At 40.1% G+C, this 23,003-nt stretch overlaps 1 protein-coding gene across 3 annotated transcripts in view; it reads right to left on the bottom strand.

The window, feature by feature from the left end:
- The window catches only part of LOC117542275 (spondin-1-like), a 149,305-nt gene that overhangs the window by 26,556 nt on the left and 99,746 nt on the right, over positions 1-23,003 (bottom strand). For all 3 annotated transcript variants that reach the window (XM_034209839.1, XM_034209840.1, XM_034209841.1), the window contains exons 7-8: positions 3,694-3,758; positions 91-292 (exon numbers count right to left, since the gene is read on the bottom strand). In XM_034209839.1, the coding sequence (XP_034065730.1) occupies positions 91-292; positions 3,694-3,758 (267 nt within the window). The remainder of the gene's footprint in view (positions 1-90; positions 293-3,693; positions 3,759-23,003) is intronic.

Genomic DNA, 23,003 nt, shown 5'->3' with positions numbered 1-23,003 from the left:
TTGTAGTCTGTGATGCAACTACAAGTCTCTATTGGATGTTATACCTCCATGGTTTCTACAGCTGCCAACAGTGAAATGAGGATAGATTACCTCATATGTGACACCGTTGTCAGTGCCTGCATCCCAGGGGATGAGGACTGTCTCCAGCCTCTGGACCCAGCCACACTCCTTGGTGCAGAGGTCCTCTCCGGACAGCCCCACATTCCAGTCTGGGCTGGGCCCCAGCATGGTGAGGAAGGACATGAGGTGACGGGTCCGGTCCACAGAAAACTCTGCAGATGGAGCTGCTCGCCTGGTGATGGAGGGGGGTAAATATAAGAAAAGAGAAATAAATGAAACAAAGGAAATATCTCAATAATCAAATTAATTGTTATATCATTTTCTATAACTTTTCCTACAATCATTTGCTGTTACTATTTTTTTTAATTACTTGCAGAAAGTCGAGCTCTTATGTCAAGATTTTAATTAATTGATTCATAATAAAAAACAATGTTATTAACAGTTTATTTATGAAAAACAGTCTTTGGTATCTTAACAATCATGTCTAAACAAAAACTTGAAAACTACTTTAGGAAAAACTTGACAACTTGCAAATTGGGAACAAATAAGCTTAGATTTTATATTCATAGTCGCATGATTGTGTGTGTGTGTGTGTGTGTGTGTGGTGTGTGTGTGTGTGTGTGTGTGTGTGTGTGTGTGTGTGTGTGTGTGTTGTGTGTGTGTGTGTGTGTGTGTGTGTGTGTGTGTGTGTGTGTACATGTGTTTGAATGTTCTCATTAGTAAAAATAATAGTGGCACAATATTTCGGATAATGGCAGACAGCGCTAGAAGGGTTAATTAAGCAGATGTTTGGTGAAAGATACAGAACATTAGTGTGTGTGTGTGTGTGTGTGTGTGTGTGTGTGTGTGTGTGTGTGTGTGTGTGTGTGTGTGTGTGTGTGTGTGTGTGTGTGTGTGTGTGTGTGTGTGTGTTCCTGCAGTGCTTTGGGCTTCAATTGGAATGAGTTCAAGAACAATTACAAACGTATCAAATGAGCTCACAGGATGCAAGAGAAAATCCATACATTACAATAAAATAATTTGAGGCTGTGTGTGATATAATGTGATGAAGATTAAAGATTTCTGTATAAAAAAAAGAACTATATGTTTTGTATTGTTTCCGTTGATGCAGCACGTCCTAAATGATGAAGATGCAGTATTTTAACAATATATTTTTAAATCCCTGACCAAGCATTCTTAATAGCTTTGAAGGAAAACTTGGCAAGAATATCAACAGAAACAATGATATATTGTTTTGTCATTTATCAACCTCTCATGAAGAGAGAAAATCAGCTTTGTTTTCAGCTTGTCCGTCAGACCAAAACTTTCATAAACCCAAAGTTATAACAATGTTTTAACCTTACAGAGAAGCATGTTATTCTTCAAACAATTGATACATCCATCCAGAGCTCCGGTGTGAATGACATGCTCATGGTCAACTTAGTGTAAAAATATAATAACTGCAATTTGTCAGAGAGAACTGATTTAATGTCAAAGGGAAAACTCTTGCTACAATGATTATGCAGAAGCAACAAATATCAGTGCATATTTTTGGAATCAGCATATATGCATCATGCCTCTACAGTAGCTACATGGCCTTTTTTCATATAATGACAGCCCATAACTGACAGGCTGTCAAATTCTGAGGTGCGTTAATGACTGGAGCTCATAGCCTATATATGTACGTCAATGAAGGATATCTTTGTACACTCTCTACAAGCACACACAATGCTAGTTACTGTATGTAACCATTAGCTATTTTAAATATCTTAACCTTTAAAACTGTCAGTAGAACAGAGAGAACCATGCCATGCCAATTTAAAAAAAAAAAAAAAATAGGAAAATGTATCTTCGGACCAAAAGCTCTTTTGTCCAACAGCCGTTACTCCACAAAACAAATGGCCATTCTTCCACTGGTCTATCGGTTTGGAAATTCACATTCTAAATAGCATTTGGGTAATTACATGCAGAATAATCCAGATGGCATTTTCTTTTTCTTTGGGGAGGCCCAATGACATCACTCTGCATAATAATGAGCCATATTTATCTGTTTGTTTCAGTTGAAGTGTGTATTTTGGGAGCAATGGGTCTTTGGAAGAAGGCCGTACGTTGCACGGAAAACAGGCAGTGGGACAAAGTAGGGCTTCTGTGTCATGATCTTTGTTTTTCTAATTTTGTTTCCTGTTTTAATTTGTAAAACCACTCTCTTGTGAAATGTCTGGTCATAATTTCACTAGTTTTCTTGCCTTTTTGTGATTGTTTGCCCCGCTATGGAAATGTTCCACCATGTGTTTTTGCCTGCCCTCTCCAGCTGAATCTTGTTGCTGCGATTAGTTCTGTGCGTTGACATTTTTCCCAGTCCTCTCTGTCAGTTTGAAGTCGATGTATCTGTTAATCTTTCTTGTTAAAATGTCCTGTTTATGTTCCCTGGATTAATCCTTCCTTAGTTCCTGTGGATTTGCTGCGTTTTTCACTCTTGATATCCCATTTTTTTTCTATATTAAGTTATACTAGTTTTTTGTCTTTTGTCTCTTGTCGACCAGTATTTGTAACTTCTAATTTATTTCTTTGCCTTTAGGTCCAACTGCCTTCCATATCCCTAACATTCAGCTCCAATGGGATATTTTTCTATCTCTTTCAGGAAAATAAGCAGTCAGATCAATGGTTCCCGCTGTTTTTTCTACTGGGTCCAGTTTTCGTAATACATACTGTTAAACTCACAAAGCAATTTGCGACACTACATACATTCCTCATCAGGGAATGGATTCAACAATGCACAGAAAAATGTGCAGTGTACTGTGGGTACATGGTGATTGACAAATGGGACAACCCATCAGCTAATAACATTGGCCCCCAGCTGGTTAACTGCCTGGTGGGAGTGATATGACAACAATAGTTTTGCTCTGTGTCTGTCCACACATGCATTGAACTCATCAGATAAAAGTACTGCCATTTTCAGTTGGACTCATCAATATACAGTATGTGAACTATTCCATTGCTAAAAAGTACATAAAACATACATAGTTGTATTTGGGTGAAGAACACTAGTTAAACCAAACACCAATAATAAACAGTTTATACTCTTCTTAAAAAAAACGTCTGTTCAACAAATCAACATAGGAGAAGAGGACATATTAATATCTAATTTTCAGGTTTTTTTGTATTTAGTGTCTACTGTGACATGTCTCCATACTTTAATGTTCAAAAAGCTCTTTATTCTTCTCATACTGCCTGTGCTGCAGCACCTCTTTTCACCGTCTGTCTGAAACCAGAGCCCAGTCTGCTCTGATTGGTTAGCTGGCCGGCTGTATTGTAATTGGTCAATCACTTACAGATGTCTCGCCCCTTAGCCTATCACGTACAATGTGTTGGAGCGCTAGTCAATAGAGGCTCGAGTGTTACATAGTGATTTGGCCGTCCTAATTTGGTCATGGAAGTGAACAAAGGAGTCCAATGGAGGCGTTTCCGGCAGAGGGAGAGTGGGCGACAAAAACTCCCTCTGGAGTGAACTTTGGGATTTTAGCCTTTGCAGACCATTTACATGCACAATAATCCAAAAGCATATACATCACAGTACAGGAAAGGAAAAACCCCAAAAGCTTAATAAGCTTAATAAGCCCCTTTACATTTTGTGAAACTGACATTGATACTTACAGGTTGAGCGGCTGCCATGCCGGCCACTGAGCCTTAGTTTTAATAACAGTCAGTACTTCATCTCCCTGCGAAGAGAAATAGACAGGGAAAAAGAGAGCAACATGAAGCAATTAGTCACTAAATGGATGACAATAAAGAGAGATAAAAGAACATTGACAGGAAAAAGGCCAAAATCGACAAATTGACATGACTGAGGGTGAGAACTCTCATCCAAGGACGGCCAAGTGTGTTCCACTTTTCAAAGGCTTAAGAGACTCTCTTTTTTTGGCGACTTTATGAACTGCACGACATATTATCTATCATAATGCATTGGATGTTATTATTTAGCCAAAAGGCAAATGATGGATGTGGTGTGGCGCTGCAGTTGATTAGAACGGAATTGGAATGTCCATATGGGTCCTTTCTTGTTTAATAAAAGCCTTTATTGAGTTTTCTCCGTCTTTTTGTTTGTTTCTTTTTCAAGCACTAACATATACTAATCCAAAAATACACACATGCACACAAAAGAGCTTCAGGTTGGGATATGCCCAGTAAAAAAAAACTGTTTTCTGCTTTACTGAAGGCTCCACAGTCGCCTTGAAAGCCTCCCATCTTCCCTGGGGTGAAGTGAAGAAAACAAGTATGTGTGTGTGTGTGTGTGTGTGTGGATGAAAACAAGTTTATAAGTCAGTGCCCATCCTTCTCTTCCTAGCAGCCCGGGGCTCAGCGGCCTCTCTGGCCTCACCCCTCACTCCATCTTCTTACAAACACACAGGTGGACACAAGCAGATATGTTTATGGATATAAAACCATATAGGGGACAGAGGCACGAGTGCCTAAGGATCTTTTCCCCAATTTCAGAGACACGAAAAGATGCAAGTCATGAATAAGCACGTTAGCCAAGCTATGGAAAATGTATCACAAATTGGGAGCAATAACTGTATTTTCAAAAATGCATTTATTTCTTGTGTTTTTTCTCTAAAGGTCTCCTATTATACTATTTGTAGGCCCATATTATAGGTCTCAGATATATAAAAAACATGTTTTTTGCTCAAAATACCAAACAGATAACCCATTCTAGTCATGCCGTATGTTCCAAACCACATCAAGGATTATTTCTGAAACAGTATGGAGCTCAAATGCGTTTTCTCTTACGGGTTTACTACAAGGTGAGTTCATTTTTTTATTTCCTGCTTTTTTACACATACTCTCTCCAGAACAGGTTAGCTCCGAGTGTTAGCAATGCTTGCTAATGTAAACAAAGACCATATTACTTCCAAAACACGTCGCGCATTGTTTCTGATAGCGACGTTTCTGATAAGGCCGTGGGCGTAGAGCGAGCCCACATTATGGTAATGTCGTCATGACCGCAGCAAATCTGGATCAGCTCCGTTGTACATCAGCTACGTTTTTAGTGGGGTGAGGAGGAAAAGAGAGAGGGTTTTACTTTTGACACTTTGTGAGTCTCCTTACACACCGGGGAAACATAGTTATGTATAAAAGACATCAAAAAGTGCATTTTGCATGATAGGTGACCTTTAAGGTGACACCAATGTTCAGTGTTGAGTCTTAAGCTGCATTCACATGATACGCGGTCAAACGGCTCTGCTCTGATGTTGCCACTGTGTTTCTATGGATATAGCGGTCTTGCCCGACTAGGTGAAGTGCTACCCTCGGGGTCACGGACCACTCGAAATTGTCCAATTGCAGAGCGTTCAAATGATTTTGACTATTACCAAGTTCCCACTGACCTTTGAACACACACACACTCAGATTACAGATGTATGTAGCGGCACTAACTAGCAGAGGAGTTAACCATATAAATGGCTGTTTTTCACCGCAAAAAATACGTACAAAGGAGGTTAAGGTAGCTGATTGAGTCAATATAGATCTGGATCGTGTCTGTTTGTTACTTGAGGGGTGATATACAAAGAACAGTGGCTGTGGCCAACGGTGTCTGTTCTCATGTTTGAATGTAAGTGTCCGTGAGGATGTACCTTGCATGGCCGCCACTGTCTCTGTATGTATGTGTGTGTGAATGTGTAAAGGCAGACTTCATCATACTCATTTTTGATGAGGTCATCCTTAATATAGTTAAATATGAATGAATGCCTCCTGGTTTTCAAATAAATATTTTAAAGCCAGCCTGGGCAAATGGCCAGGGTCCAATACAAACATAGTCAGTAGTTCATTAATGCAGCATAAAGTGTCTTACTCAGTTTTGTGCATCATCGATTGAATGCGTGTAATTTACCATAGCAATGCAAACTTTACATGCATGGCTTTGAACAAATAAAGCTGTTTTGCTAATAAAAAAAAGGGGGGAAAACAAGATTCAATACTAAGTTAATCAATATTGTCAAAAAGAAGTCCAATATTTATTTACTCCAATAAAATGCAGTGTCAAATAAAACAGGTGTACAAATCCGACATCAGTTCTTCACAATGTCCAAAGGCAGCCAGGTGGGTGGGTTGGAGGAAAGTGGTGTAGCTTCCCTTTACTTTCTGAAGTATAGGCTACTTATAATCATTTTTTCCAATGTGAACTCAAATAACACTTTACCCTTTGTGTTCATGCTTTACAACCTCAGAAGCTCAAATGAAAGGAAACCAGTAATTACATGTTTCCCATTGGGAAGATATTGAAAGGATAAACGTCTTGAAGGTAATTTTATCCATCACTCTCTCTAACATCTGCTATTACCTGAAGCTATTTACGCTTTGGTTCAATTTAGGCTACAAGAAAAGCATCCTTTTCAGTCAGGCGCATTGTATAACAGCCCTTCCACTGGCATCACATAATACAAAATGTTTTGTGGAGGCCGGTAAGAGATGCAAATCTTACCGTAATGGTCTTGTTTGTTTATGGTAATTATCGTAATGGCACTAAATGACTGTGATTTACGGATGTACATTTTCGAGAAAAATAGCGGAACAGAAGGAAAGGGTGGGTGGAGTCAGAGTAGTCAAGAAAAAAGGAGGATATAATTATGGAGGAGGAGAAGAAAAGAAAGAAACAAAGTGAGGTGGATAGGAGAGGGCGGAACAAGGAAAGTAATATGCCTGAAAAAATAAAATAAAATTGACAATTTTAACTTTTTCTGGGATCGCAGACATCTTTTCAAGGCAAATGGAGTTTGCCTGAACAAGTCAGGAGTGAAATTGTTTATCTCTAACATATTAAACTGCCTGCTTTATCAATCTGTTCCCTCTGCCAAGGACAAGCGGCAAGAGGAATCAAAACAGGAGAAAGACACAACACATCGCGCAGAAAACCCTGAGGAATTATCACTGCACCCGTCTGAGGAATGTTCTGATTATGGGAGACACATGGAGGAGTCTCCACTGCCCGTCACGCCCCCCCCCTGTCAACGCCTTTGAGGATACTCCATTCACCCTTTCACCCTCCTGGGGATCGTTGAACACATGAAGGAGATAGAGGGTTGGCACCGATTCCTTCCTGGAGTTCAAAGACCAAACTAAGGCGATACGCAGGGCTGGCACCATGTCCTTTACCCCCGCTCCTCAACGACGCCCACCAAAATCACTGCAGAAACGCGCACCATCTCCCCCGTCTTCATCACCGTGCCTACGTCAACCACCTCCCCCCCCTGGCAGCATGTCCTCTACCCCCGCACCATCTCCCACGTCTCCATCACCGTGCCTGCGTCAGCCGCCTCCCCTCCCTTCGAGAGGGCATCTGCAGTCTCCGAAGCCTGATAAGGATGTGTGTGTACTAAACGCTGCAAACTGATATTTGCTGGGTCCAGGCTCAAGGGCGTATGGCACTCTCAACTCTTTCCAGGACATGTCGGGGCCCTGCCTGCCTATAGCTTTGCCGATATCTGTGTTGATAGGTAATAGATTAAGAGCGGTGAATCATCTTAGAAACAGGAAGCGCTCAAACGTTTGTGTGAGTTTATCTAATTTAGCATTGATTCCATGTCAGCCACAGCTTGTTACAAAAAACATGACTGATAGTGTGTTTAACAAACTTAAACTAGCTTTATTAAATGTCAGGTCTTTGGCAGGAAAAACATTTTTAATCAATGATTTTATCACTGAGCACAATCTCGATTTTATGTTTTTAACAGAAACTTGGATTGAACAAAATAACAGTGCAACTGTTCTTATCGAATCAACCCCTCCCAACTTTAGTTTTATGAGTCAGGAAAGAATGCATAAGAAAGGGGGTGGAGTTGCTTTTCTGTTCAATGATTCCCTTCAATGCAGGAAGACATCGTATGGAAACTTTGATTCTTTTGAATATGTGGCCCTTCAGCTGAAATGCTCCTCTCGAGCTCTGTTCCTAAATATCTATAGACCACCCAAATACTGTGCAAGCTTTTTTGATGACTTTACTGAACTGCTGTCTATAGTGTGTATTGACTTTGACCGTCTAGTCATTGTTGGTGATTTTAACATCCATGTTGACAACCCCCAGGACAGAGGGGCAAAATAACTGTTTTGTGTTCTTGATAGCTATGGACTGACTCAGCATGTGACGGAGCCCACGCACAATAAGGGGCACACTCTGGACTTAATTATCTCAAAGGGTCTGAATATCTCTAAGGTTGTGGTGACTGATGTTGCACTCTCTGACCATTCCTGTGTTTTTTTTGAGAGCTCTATTTCTGTTCACAAAATGTTCAAAAAGAGGTAACCACAAAGCGATATTTAACTGAAAATACTAGGGAAATGTTTACTCAGAATTATTCTTCCACACTTGCCCCTGCTAACATCTCAGTAAATGAGCTAGTAGATCATTTTAATTCAAAAATTAAAAATGTTATAAATGCCATTGCTCCAACTAAGGTAAAGGAAGTGTCTGGCAAGAACATATCTCCATGGAGAAAGGCCATGAGCGTGAAAACAGAAAAAAGGGAATGTTGAAAAGCTGAACGCAGGTGGCGAAAAACAAATCTCCAGGTTCACTTTGAAATCTATAAAGAGAGACTTGGCCTTTATAATTTGGAATTGAAAAACGCACGACAATCGTTCTTCTCTGACATCATTAACAAAAACAACGCACGTGCCTTGTTTGCTACCGTCGACAGACTAACTAACCCCCCGGTGTCAGTAGCCTTTGAATTTCTATCCACCAGGGCGTGCAATGATTTTTCCTCCTTTTTCAATGACAAAATTCAGAAAATCAGACAAGCAGTCAGTGCCTCTGCATCAGGAACAGCAAATGTGTTGTCTCTGTGTCCACTTAACATCAATTCAAACACCATGACACAATTCCATCAGATTAATGATAAAAACCTAGAGGACATTATACAACTTCTGAAATCCTCCTCCTGCTGCCTTGATATTATTCCAACAGGATTTTTTAAAGATATTTTGCCTTGCATGGCCTCAGATCTACTTCATATAGTAAACAAATCTCTTCACTCAGGTATTTTTCCACAGGCCCTGAAAACTGCAGTCATTAAACCGCTCTTAAAAAAGAATAATCTAGATGCTTCAGTAATGAACAATTACAGGCCCATATCAAACCTGCCATTTCTAGGTAAAATCATTGAAAAAGTTGTTTTTCAACAGTTGAGTAATTTCTTGCATTTAAATAACTGTTTCGATGTGTTCCAGTCAGGCTTTCGTCCAAACCACAGCACTGAGACTGCTCTTGTAAAGGTCTTTAATGACATCCACTTAAACACAGACAGTGGCAGAACTTCAGTGTTAGTATTATTAGATCTCAGTGCTGCGTTTGACACTGTTGACCACAGCATATTACTGGACCGACTGGAAAACTGGGTGGGACTTTCGGAAACAGTTCTGAATTGGTTTGAATCCTACTTAAAGGACAGAAACAACTTTGTTTCTATAGGTAAATACACATCTGAGTTGACAAATATGACATGTGGGGTTCCTCAAGGCTCCATCTTGGGGCCTCTTCTCTTTAACATCTACATGCTACCACTGGCTCAGAAAATGAAAAACAACAAAATAAGTTACCATAGCTATGCAGATGACACACACATTTACGTAACAATTTCACCAGGAGACTATGCTCCAATTCAAACACTGAGTAAGTGCATTGAACAAATCAATGACTGGATGTGTCAGAACTTTCTCCAATTAAACAAAGATAAAACTGAGGTAATGGTTTTTGGAGCCAAGGCAGAACGTATAAAAGTTAGCGCTGAGCTTCAGTGTGCAATGTTCAAAACAACAGATAAAGCCAGAAATCTAGGTGTAGTCATGGACTCTGACCTGAGTTTCAACAGTCACATTAAAACTGTTACTAAATCAGCCTACTATCACCTAAAGAATATATCTAGGATCAAAAGACTAATGTCACAGCAGGATTTGGAAAAACTTGTCCATGCTTTTATCTTCAGTAGACTCGACTACTGCAATGGTGTCTTCACAGGTCTCACTAAAAAATATATTAGGAAGCTGCAGCTGATTCAGAACGCCGCTGCTCGAGACCTCACTAACACTAAGAAAGTGGATCACATCACTCCAGTTCTGAAGTCTTTACACTGGCTTCCTGTGTGTCAAAGGATAGATTTCAAAATACTGCTGCTGGTTTATAAAGCACTGAATGGTTTAGGCCCAAAATACATTTCTGACCTCCTGCTAAATGATGAACCATCCAGATCTCTCAGGTCTTCAGGGACTGGTCAGCTTTCTGTCCCCAGAGTCAGAACTAAACATGGTAAAGCAGCGTTCAGTTATTATGCTCCAAATATCTGGAACAAACTCCCAGAAACCTGCAGGTCCGCTGCAACTCTGACTACTTTTAAATCCAGACTGAAGACTTTTCTTTTTGTCGCTGCTTTTAATTGAACTATTCATATCTTAGACTGCACTGTAACTTTTATCCATGTACTTTTTCTTTTAATGTTTAATTGAACTATTTATATCTTAGACTGCACTGTAACTTTTATCCATGTATTTTTTCTTTTAATGTTTATTTTATTAGCTTTTCTTTTTAATGACTGATTTTAAAAAGTAGCAGAGGAAAATAGCAAGGGTAAGAAGAGAGGTGACACACATTTAGTTTAAATAACTCTACAATCATTCCCTCTGTGCTTTCTGCTTTGTACGCTTCTTCCACTCCCTCCTGTACTTGCTTGGTTGGAATTGAGCTGTCTCTCCCTCTGACTGATTGTCTCCCTCCAGGTACTGCCTCTCCCAGGTGCTCCCAGTTCCTCATCAGGCTCTGCATAATGAGCTCCAGAAAGCTGCAGCAGCGCTCTTTGTTTGCTCGATGTGTGGGTACAGTGAGGCCATATTATGCTTTTTGAGGGCATGTAAATGGTCTACAGAGGCTAAATTCCCACCCCTGCTGGAAAGGCCTCGGTAACATAATGACATCAGTATGTAACACTTGCGCTTCTATTGGCTAGCACTACAATACATTGAAAGTGATAGGCTAAGGGGTGGACATTTCTGACACATTTCTAAAAGGTTGGCCAATCACAACAGAGCCGGCCAGCTAACCAATCAGAGCAGACTGGGCTCTGGTTTCAGACAGAGGGTGAAAAGAGGTGCTGCAGCACAGGCAGTATGAGGAAAATAAAGAGCTTTTTGAACTTTAAAGCATGGAGACATCTCACAGTAGAGACAAATATGAACATGAAATGGTATAAAAGCAAAAAACACACCCAATACCGGTATTGCCATCCCTAGATCCACATTTCTTCAGCATGGCTGAATAAATCGATACATTTACTAATTGTAACAGAATCATTGCAGCCCCTGTATCAAATAGATGGAAAATAAACTTGGCTCTTAAATAAACCGTAAAATGTAAATTCCACAGTGATCCACACACATGTATTCATCCCTGAATGCTCTTGTTACAGTGACATGACCCACTAAGGCGAGAGACTTGAGTGACACTGTTAGAGATCTGCTGCCCTTCATGTGCTCTCAGTCACAGCAGCAGGTGACAGTAGAGAAGCAAAGAGGAAAGAGCCACAGCCACGCACACATCTTTTATAAGAAATGACAAGGATTAGTAAGAGACAGTGCTGGCCAAAGTTCAGGTACAAGGTGCTGATGTGAAGGCTTAAGAAAAGAGAGCTGTGACTCATTATGAAATATATTTAGACTATGAGGACGATTGGATAGAAAAACGGTGACAATGTTAAAGACAAGGACAGAGGGATCGAAATGCAGAGAAGATGGACCAGTTTAAAATAGAGATGAACAAACCAAGCTGGAGCTGGGTTTTATTCAACATTTGTTTTGCGAATTACACATTTATCAAATTAAAAGTTAAATGAAAAAGGCTGGGGTTGACGACATTCTTATCTTCAGAACAAAGTACAGCTTATTCAACTGCCAAATAGGAAATTAAGAGATAAGCAGTGCTTTTGTGAAATAGATTATGAAGAAAGCAGCATGGCTTCCAAAAGTTTGACTCCCAGTGGTTTGAGCAATCCGGATAGATATTGTCACAATTGAGTCACATAAAAGAGCCCTACAGTATAGGCATGCTTTTGGTTGGAGCTTTTTGAAGTCTTTTCCCTGAAAACAACAGCCTGTTGCAGTCATAAAACTAAGCCTGAAGAGCAGTGAGTGAGGCACAACATGTGCATCACTGAGAGGCCCTATTATGCTTCTTGGGGTTTCCCTTTCCTGTAGTGTGTAATATAGGTTTGTGTGCATCTACAGTAAATGGTCTACAAAGGTTAAAATCCCAAAGTTTCCTCCAGAGGGAGTTTCTCTCTTATTAATACAAATAATACATAATAAATTGATTGTTATAATACATTTAAAAAAGTGATTTTAGCATATTTAAACCATCTCCAAGATCAAAAACTACACTTTTAAGCACAGCTAAACACTGTTGCTTCCATGGTTAAGCTAGCCAATACTTGTGGCATAGGTAATGCATTTAAGTTAAAACATTTATTCATTTTTATCTTCAGATAGTGGCATGAACTTTGACACAGAAATAACCTGCTTATTCTTTCAACATTTCTGTTTGTTGTAGCAGATCATTTGTTTTGCATGACGGAAGTAATCCCATGTTGCGTTTTGCGTGATGTTTCCTTCTACATACCACTTTTCTTGACAGCTGGAACATACTTGTGAATAGGACAGGTATGAAAATGGACAGCTTGCACCATTCCTGCCTATATCACTCAATGGTCTCAGTTTGCCCACTTATCATTCGCACAGTTAGAAATTAAGTTTACCCTGGGGGGACTCTCTGGGCGGCAGCTTGAGGCCCTGTATTGTCCTTCCAGATTTGGTCTATAAAGGAAAATGAGCCAGGGGACTTGGGGGAAAAGGTGTCTCGTAAAATTCAACACTGCAGTAATGAAATTACAATTGCATAGGGGACCCGGAAAAGATGCAAAAACCAGGGTTCGGAGGGTTACTTTAAAAAAGTGTTCTGTTACTTTTACTAGGTACTTGTAAAACATTTTAACCAGCACCTTAATCTAAGTGTGATTATATAGAAGTTTCATTTAATTTAATTTTTTTTATTGAAAACCTGCCTTTCATTAGTGTCTTTCATTGTTCTAACTCAATATGCTAAAGGACCGTACCGCATACCACAGAGAAGTGTTTTATGCACAAGTGCTTTGTTATATATTGTTGGTACAATGTTTAAATGTATCAGTAATAAGTCTATTTTCAAAGAGGACCGATTATGCTAACTGTCAGGTTCATAATTGTATTATGTTTCCATGCTTTAGTGTTCAAAAAGGTATTTATTCTCCTCATAGGCCTACTGTTTGTGCTGCAGCACCTTTTTTCACCCTCTGTCTAAAAACCAGAGCCCCGTCTGCTCTGATTGGTTAACTGGCTAAGTTGTGATTGGTCAACCGCTTACGGAGCTTACACACGGCGGCGTGCGTTGAAGCTTGCCGGCGGGCGTATCTGACGATCGACCAACAACCAATCACATGAATCTCCCGCCCCGGACACACAAGCACACGGTTTGATTGGCTAGAGCTTGTACTGGTATATGATTCGATTGGCTGACGCTTCTGTCGAAGCTTCAAAAGTAGAACATTGCTCTACTTTGAAGTGAGCAACGCCAAACAACCTATTTAACACCAACAACCTATTTAACACACTACAGGAAAGGGACACCCCCCCCGCCCCAAAAAAAGCATAACAGGGCCCCTTTTATGTAAAATCTTGATACATGCAAACATTTACTCCACAAGCATGATTTCAACTCAACAGGATAACTTTCACAGCTTAGATTAAAATTGGATTGGATACATACCTTTCCTTGTGGAAATAAATTGTAATTCCCCTCATCTAGCAAGATGTCTGATCATTTGTCATACATAATTTCACCATGACCCCAGCACACAACAATTTTAGCTCACCAGGTTATTTATCAACCACCTGTGACATTGATATGAAGCCAATAGCCATGCTGTATCATCTGTCCAATTACTTTGTAATTTACTTCTCCCTCAAGCTAGCTTCTGTAATTGTACTGCACAACATGACAGCCTGCTTTCCCCTACAGCAAAAACAATAAATTGACTTGAAGTAAACAACCGCTCTATTTTCTTTCACCTGAAGGCTGGCAGTTGAAAATCACATTTTCAATATTTAATGTTGTAATACTTAATATGTGTTTCACTGCAAGGCATCTGATTAACTCTGACAGGGAAGGGCTTGCTATTTAAAATGTTCCTAATTCCATTCCCATCTGAATGTAATATAAGCTATCATAGCCCCTATTGCATACATTTTAGTACAATGTTAAAACGTCACATTAAACAAATGCTTAGAGCTCCAGTCTTGGGAGAAAAAATTGTAGCACCGTACCAACAGAGACAAGTATTTATTGAAACTTTGTGTTTCCAGTTGTAATGAAGGCAGCAATAATTGTAGACGCACTGGAAAAAACTGTGTCTAATTAGATGAAGCCAATTAAATTCCTGGTGTTTTTGTAGAAGAATAATTCCCTTGTTGTTGAGGATTTATATATGTCTGCTGCGACAGCAAACACCACATCTGTAAGGGTTTAGTGTTTTGTCTATCTGTCTGTTGATGTTAATTGCTCTACTCTCTCTCCAGGTGTCGGCACTTCCTGTCCGTGTGGCACCTGCTAGGCTGATTGTTATTCCCGCCCCTGATTGTGTCCACCTGTGTCCCATTACCTAAAGTGTATATTTAGTCCTCCTCTCCCTTTGTCTGGTGTTGGTTCGTCTTGTATTTTCGTCATGTCCATGCCTGTATACCATAGACCTGTTTTTGCACTACCTAGTAGAACCTAGAGATTCTTGGAGAGTCCTAGTAGATCCTAGAAGTTTATTGGAAAGCTTTGTATTCTTGAAAATAAAGAAGATTACAAAGCAACGGAATCGAGCATCTGAGTTCTTACGAGCCCATCGTGTCAACATCCCCTACTTTTAAACCCAATCCACATTAAAGCCCATGAGAAATTGTTTTTCAATCTTAAGTACTGTATTTCTCTATTGCATTTATAGGTCAAGAATTGGAGGGCACAGGAAGTGTTCAAATAGGCTGAATTATGATTTTGGCCAAATGTGCAGAGAGAAGAGTTCCTCTATACCCTGAGAGAACCAAGGAAAGATTCATTATCACATCTTCCAAGAAGAGGTTAGCGAAGGTTGGTAGGAAGTAAGTGCACACAAAATGTGGCAGTGGGGAGCATTGACTTGATGAGAGCAAGCCATCAAGCCCAAGATTACTTGGGGCGACTGTGGCTGCGAGGGAGTGCATCATCTTTCAACCAGAAGGTCATGTGTTCGATCCCAGTCAAAATGTCGATGCAGTAACTTATGCAAGGTACTTAACCCTGAGTTGCTTCCGTTTGAATGTGTATGAATGTTAGCTTCCCTAGAGCAAGTGGTTCTGCTCTGCATGAATGAGGTGTGAATGGTTAAATGACTCGTAGTATGTAAGGGTGAGGGTTTTTTCTTTGAGGGTTTAAGGCGAGACACGGCAGGCAAAAACATCGTTTTTCAAGTACTGGTCAATTTTGAGATTTTGTGCTATTTTGATTCCATAACATGTTTTCTTTCAGGCTTTTGGAAGGAAAACGTACAAAATACACATTTAAGTGTTTATTTTACTATAGTTTGTCTATTTGCGTCTGTAGATTTCTCCTAAATTCACCAACAGTTAGCATTCTAACGTAACATAAAGTACCGCGACCGCTGTGTGCACCATGTCAACAGAGGTATCGCTGGAAAGCTGTGTTTCTCCTGCACAGTCTCATCGGATCCAAATATGGTCATTTCCTTTGTATCAGCAACCAATCGTGAAAGCACAAAGGGGTCTTAAACCAAGAAACAAAATCTCATTGGCTGGTGTCAATTTCTGACAACGTGATTCGTTCAGATGCGTCACGTGGTGTGCTAAAACACTTCCTGGTTAGCTTTCAGCTAGAAATTGAAATCTCAAAATGCCAAAAGAACGGCGAAAAAAATGTTCACAGAGAAGACGACAACAATTGTCACTTGCACGAAGCAAGGTTATAAAAAAAAAAAATGACCCTGAACATGAAATACCTTCACGGAGTGCGTCGATGCGCTAGCTGTCATCCAAAGAACAGGAGGGTTTAGCTAGCGCCTCACTGCAATATTTAAAGGTCGTTTTCTCAAAATGAGTTTTTTCTCCTACTCTGAGTTTGAAATTTCAACTTCAGTAGCACGTACATACACCAAACCTTCCAGTTATATTCCTATCAACATTATGAAGGCTTTTACAGAAGGGTTTGTTCACATACAACATTGTATACCTAAAAACATGGCGAAAATGGATATTTTAGGGCTGTTGACAGTATTTTCTGATTTATGGAGTGATAAAAAGAGATATCCAATATCCCTTCAGTAAAAGCCTTAGATACTAATATGACTACAAAATGAAACAAGAATTTTGAATCTGGCTATATCCAAAGTTCAGATTTCGATTCCTGAAATGTGTTAAAATTAGGGCCGGGACTCGATTAAAACAATTAATCTAATTAGAGGCTTTGTAATTAATTAATCGAAATTAATCGCATTTTTAATCACATATAAATATTTGACCTAAGAACAGTGAGAAGCAATTTTTTTTCACATGGATTTTAGTATACCATTAGGCGCATTCACACCGCAGTACTTTTCCCACAAAGGTTCATGAGAACTTACAGCCCGTCTACACTACAGGCGTAAAAAAATGCTTTCAACGCTTCGCCCATTCATTTGAATGGGGTGACGTAGGATATTTTCAAACTTCGCCGAACTGCATTGTGGGTAGCATGGCAAGGCGTTGCAAGCATCGCGAGCGTCTATCGGCGTCAAAAGTTGAACAATGTTCAACTTTTGAGGCTCGATGCTTGCTCGAAGCTGGCGTCAGCCAATCAAATCCCGTTTTTGCAATTCCCGCCAGTACAAGCGCTAGCCAATCAAACCGCGTGCAAGCTGGGAGAGCCAGACCGCAGTTCATTTCCTCATATTCCAAACGAGAAATTACGGTAGCAAATCACCCGGTTCTTTCCGACCAGAACTATTTACCGGGATACAAACCGGAGGAACCAGGCATGGAGGGAGGTGGCAGAGACAGTGGGTGAAACTGGTAGGTTTTCGCCTGTTTGGGGATTTTATATCCAGTTTACTTCGTTTTAACATTGCTATTGCTTTGTATGTCGGGGGCGGGAGATTCATGTGATTGGTTGTTGGTCGCGTTGCTCGCAAAAAATCGCCAAGCTTCAGACACGCCCAGCTTCAAGATTTTTTGATGCCTGTAGTGTAGACGGGCCGTTAGTTCATGAGAACTCTTTGAACCTGGGGGAGGATTAGGCAAATGAAGCCGCTGACGTCACTTCTTCTTCTTCTGCTTTGGGTTTACTGGCAGGCCGCAAACCACTTCACGGCGTATACTGCCGCACAAAGTCCCCGGCCGGAAGTCCCCGGAGTTGGGGACTGGCTTCAGTAGAAGCTGCTGGGAGTCCCAGCAGCCTTCCGAGTAAATCGCCAGAACGCCGACACCTCCTCATCTCCACCGCTCCCATGTTTTATTTTGTGTTGCCATAAGTTAGTCTCTCTGCGTTTCTGCGCTGGGCTAATGCTAATAATGCTAATGCGAGGATAATAAAATGGCGGCTTCACAAAACTTTTTGGGAGTTTAACGGGGCGTGGTTTGCAATCCTCCCAGCCAATCAGAAATATAGCTCTTTTCTCACAAGAGAGCCGTACGAAAGTCCCTGCTCTCTAGCAGCTCTCTAGCAGGGACTTTCGTGGGGGTAAAAGGTTCTCATGAACTAATTTTAGTACCGGCTCTTTTTGGTGTGAACGCGATAAAAGAGGCTAACGTCCACGCTAGCTTCCACGCTAGCTGCTATATGTTTTGCATTGAGGTGATACTTGAGGCTTGATGTGCTGCGGTGATATGCGAATTCCTTTTTGCATAATTTGCACACAACCGTGCTCTTATCGACGCTTCCATCCGTCCGTTTTTTAAAACAACATTTCCCACTGTTGTTCACTGTGGTTTGTTGTTGTCTGAAGTCATGAACGTTAGTTGGTGCTCCAGTATAATCGGTACGCCTGAAACTCATCCAGTGAGAAACGTTCCGCGGTGCAAAAATAAGTGCGATTAAAATGCGTTAATTTTTTTAACGCGTTCATTTTTGTGTAATTCATTAATCTTAATTAACGCGTTAAAGTCCCAGCCCTAGTTAAAATATGTGCATATTTAATGAGATAATGGTTAATTTGCATATTTAAACATGCTATTTCAGAAACCTTGTAATACAAAAGACAATTGCCTTATTGTAAGTAATTAACTGGAGACATTTCTAGCTGATACCTTTAAGTTAAAAAAATTACCCTATTCACCAGGGGTGTCTCGCCTTAAAAGGCCTGATAAAGCGCTATATGAGTGTAATCCATTTACCATTACATGGTCAGAGATCAAACAGGCAAAGCCAATGCATCAAATCTTGGTTTATGACCTTCTCCAAACTTTATCGATGGAGTCTGATAGGGTCTAGTATTTCCACTGTGATAATTTGAGTTCCAAAGGCCATGGGGAAGGGATATTTCTAGTGGCACCCCTCAGATCAGTGGTTCCCAGTAGTACCTGGGAACGCGGGGGGGGGGGGGGGCGCCAGGCCTCAGATGATTTGAGGCCAAATATCATCTTTAGACATTTTTATTTTTACACATAATTGTAAGGCAATACATGATTGTCACTAAAAGCCTTGTCTCTACATTACAATAACATATACAAAATAATTTATTAATTAATTTTAATAAAAATTCAAGTTAGTAGCTTTTAAAGGCAGAAAAAGTCAGAAATGTATAATTCTTTCTATAGAAATGTTTCATCTGCCCGTAAAGTGTCCAAACCGGGCTTGTCTGGATAAGCGCATTTTTAAAACATAGTCATTGTCCATGCCGGTTTCAGTTTGATTATTTGTCACAGTTGCTCTGATCAGATCTGTCTCCTCCATTTTTTAGATATTTACGACTTTTGAATCCACATAAACACATCGGCAAAATCCGGCATACTTTGAGCATGTGTTTTAAACAGTTTAATCCCTTGTGAATTGTTCCCCCTTGTGCCGTCCTTTAATTTCTTCATACAGCGGGAATCCAAATTAATTATCCTGAGTCCAATAACCATCAAAGTCACTCCAATAGAGCTCCTTAATTACGCTTTCATCCTCCTTTAACAAAATACTTCACATTCATCCAGTTTGTGACAGTAGTTGTAGCATTTTTGAGACTTTTAAACTTTAATTACCGCTGTTGTTGGGGGGCGCAACTTCCAACAGGAGTCATTTGGGGGGGCTCTTTGGAAAAAAGGTTGGGAACTCCTGCCTCAGATGATAAGGGCAATAGTTGATGCTATCTGGACGGGGATTGCCAGCAGACAAGAAAGGCATTTTTGTCCATTTTGCCTTGCAGGAAGCTGTTTCAGGGCACTAGGAAATCTCCTTCCAGGGTTTCATTGAAAATCACTCCCAGTTTTTTACAACTATATCTTGACGACATACAGTAGCACTGCTTTTGTAAAACAAAAGAGTAGTTTTACCCCTACTTGATATTTGTTTAACATTATAATTTAACTGGAAAATGTTTGCTCTCAAACTCTGTAATAATAATAATACATTTTATTTCTAAGCGCTTTTCCAGGTGCTCAAAGACGCTTTACAGGGGTTTGATAAAACATGATAAAATAGAATAAAGAATAGAAATAAAAAATAAATAAATATTAAAACAGCAACACAGCATAATTGAGCTTTACTGTTCTGTCTGACAGCCATAGAGCGAGGAGATCTATGTAGGCCGGAAAAAGTACAAAACTCACTGGCAGCATCATCCAGGTTACGCTACGCCGATCTGCTCCAACAAATGTGCTTTTTTGTCCTTTGTTATGATCATTTGTGTCTTAGACATGGCCAAAAAAAACATTTTCAAAAGTGACGTCACCAGTGTCTTTTTTTAAAAACAAAATGTTTTCAGCTAAAAGTTCTCAGAGAGGCTGTATAACAACTGTAATGTGCTCAGAAAAATTACACTGGGTACAGTGCTTTGTATCATGGCAGCCGAGATGAGACAACATCTCTACTTGAAAAAAGATTCTGCAACTCAGAAAGAGATCCTATGTGGATAGGACCTAAAGGGGGGTGCCGTAAGGTCTCCTGAGGTCATGTGAGCACTAGTAGACACTCTACTAGACTGGCAGCTAAAGGCTGACCTAGTAAGGCTGTTTAAGGTTCTAGCCTGTTTTTGTTTTAGTTTTAGTCTTGTACAACCTTCAGAAAGGGTGGTCCCCAAATGGGATGTTCTTGATTGTGTACTCCACAAATCCACTAAGAAGGGGACGTGTGTGAGTGGGTTTTCTTATGCCTGTGTGTGTGTGTTTGTATGCCTCTGTGTGCATTCTATAATATATTATAACCTGAAGGCTTGGTAATCAATCACACCAGTGTCAGGTGTAATATGTGACACATTCACCTGAGGAAACATTGTCACATTACCATGGATCACTTTCGAACTTTGTCTTGGCGTACCTCACTATTCTGTTTATTACAAAAAAACAAACAGTTGCAATTAATAATGGCTGAAGGATGAGGTGGAGTTGCAACTTTTTTTACACTGTGAATGCATCAGTCCCAGAAATATGTGGCTATTTGTAGTTATGTGAGGAAATTTGAGCAAAATTGTACCAACAGATCATCCTATTTCAAAGTTCTAATATGCCTCTTGCTGATATAACTTAATGATTTGTTTGGTTCCAAACCATTTAACTTTGAGGTAGTTTGGGGAAATGGATGACTTCACTGAATAAGTAATTTACCAAATAAGTATACAAATATTTTATGAAAGATGAGAAAAACACAAGAAAAATACTTTCATGCTGAGATAAAACATGTGATGTTGTCACTAGAATGAAAATGTACTGCCATGAAAGCGCTTTTGAAAATGGAGGTTTTGATACAGAAGAAATGTGTAAGCTTAGGCAGGAAGCTTTTTGAATTTGCGTTTGAAGTGGTTATGGAAATGGAAATGATGTTTTAAAGACTGCTACTCAGCAGACAGCAGCCACTCATCCGAGACACCTCAAAGGCTTTAGGACGAGGCAAATCTGAAACATCATTATCATACAGATCTTCCGGAGGGTGTGACAGAAGAGAAGAGAAAAGAAGAAAAGAGAACAGTATGGGGTGGATCGTTTTGTAAACCTTTGTATCCTACTGCCTTATCTTGTGTAATGAAGGTCTTGTACCATTAGGACAGTGGTTCTCAAACTTTTTCTGTCAGGCCCCCCCTTTGGAGAAAAAAAAAAGTCGGGCCCCCCCCAACACAAATAGTCAGGCTCAGTGGCGGCGCCAAAGATTTATTTTGGGGGTACTGTGGGGTAGCTTGACGTTTCATAGAGGGTTCTCAAACATTTAGGGTTTCCCATTAATGTACCAGCGCTACAGTGGAATGTTCTACTGCAACACTCCCCACGCATATACAGTGTTCCAGCAACTGTTACAATGAAGGCTCAATAATCAGCTCACGGCATATAGGTGTAAGCAGGGGTAAAGTGCTATTTTTATAGGTGGTGTGTGGACCTCACATAGGGGGGTCCGGGGGCAAGCTCCCCCGGGAAGATTTATTTTTAAATATTGAAGTTAAAAGCATCAATCTGGTGCACTTTGAGAGCAAAATGAAGAGATCTACAGTATGGATACATCTCTCAACACAGAACTGTAAACGGATTTACTATTTCTTTATGGATATTTTACAAATCACTCCCCTTTTAAACGTTATACATTTTTTAATGTCATATAGTATTTCATAATTGTTTTTTAATTTATTTATATTAATGGTGACCAAAACGTTTGAGACCCACTGAGATAACACTGAGAGTCCTTTAGCTCACTGAGTCTCTCAGTCTGACAGGAGAGGACTCTCCTCCACTTTGTTGTTGAAAAAACTCCTTATATCCGTTAGCGTAGCTCGCTAGCACCAGAAGCTAACAACAACGATCTCCGGTACCGGTGCGCTCTCTCTCTCGCTCGCGCACACACACAAAATGGCTCGTTCCACACACACACAGAGCCGAGCTTTAATGAAACACAGACACCCAGACGTAATAGTACTGTATCATATTATTTTCGAATCAATAATTTTTCAAAATATGATTTTTTTATTTAAAATATTTTTTATTTATTTTTTTGAATAACCATTTTTTCTCCTGGTCTCTCGCGCCCCCCCTGTCATGCCTCTGCGCCCCCCACTTTGAGAACCACTGCATTAGGAGGTTTCTTGTCCTGTCCTATGTCTTGGCTTCCCCGTTTTCTGTCAGTGTTCTGTATCATTTAGAGCCTATGGTGAGTGAGATTTCTTTCCATACCATTACAATCACACAGGTCAGGTTAACTTTCAATGATTGGCTCTATGAAGGTAGCTTTTTCTTTAGCCAGCTAAAGATGCTGCAGTCTTTTTCTCAGCTATGATTTGGGAAGAAGGCAAAGATCATTATGTGCTCAACTGAGAAATGGTCCTGAGATTCTGGCAGCTGAAGTGATGGTTTTGAAATTGTAAAAGTAGATGGACTGAGCTAGGAAATCCGTCTATGAGAAAAAATACAAACCAAAGATACAGACTTGTTGACTTCATGTTAAAATGACATTTTGATGAGGGCATCAACAACTTTTTTTCCTGAATATACTGTCAGTGCTCAAGTTCAAAGTTTGCACCAATACTGTAAATGTTCACAGCAAAATCCACATTTGAGAACAGCTGTGCCAAAGTGACATTCTGGTGACATTCTTTTATTTGAAGATTGTTTTTTGCCCGGTGCTTGGCCGGTTACCGAATGGTCACGGGAGCCTGCTCGTGCTGCGCTCTGCAGCAAACAGCTGTTTGCTTTTCACCCAACAA

Source organism: Gymnodraco acuticeps, unplaced genomic scaffold (assembly GCF_902827175.1).
Source record: "Gymnodraco acuticeps unplaced genomic scaffold, fGymAcu1.1, whole genome shotgun sequence".
In the NCBI taxonomy this organism is placed as follows: Eukaryota; Metazoa; Chordata; class Actinopteri; order Perciformes; family Bathydraconidae; genus Gymnodraco; species Gymnodraco acuticeps.
The sequence above is the reverse complement of the archived record's forward strand: the minus strand, read 5'-3'. Positions and strand labels throughout refer to the sequence as shown.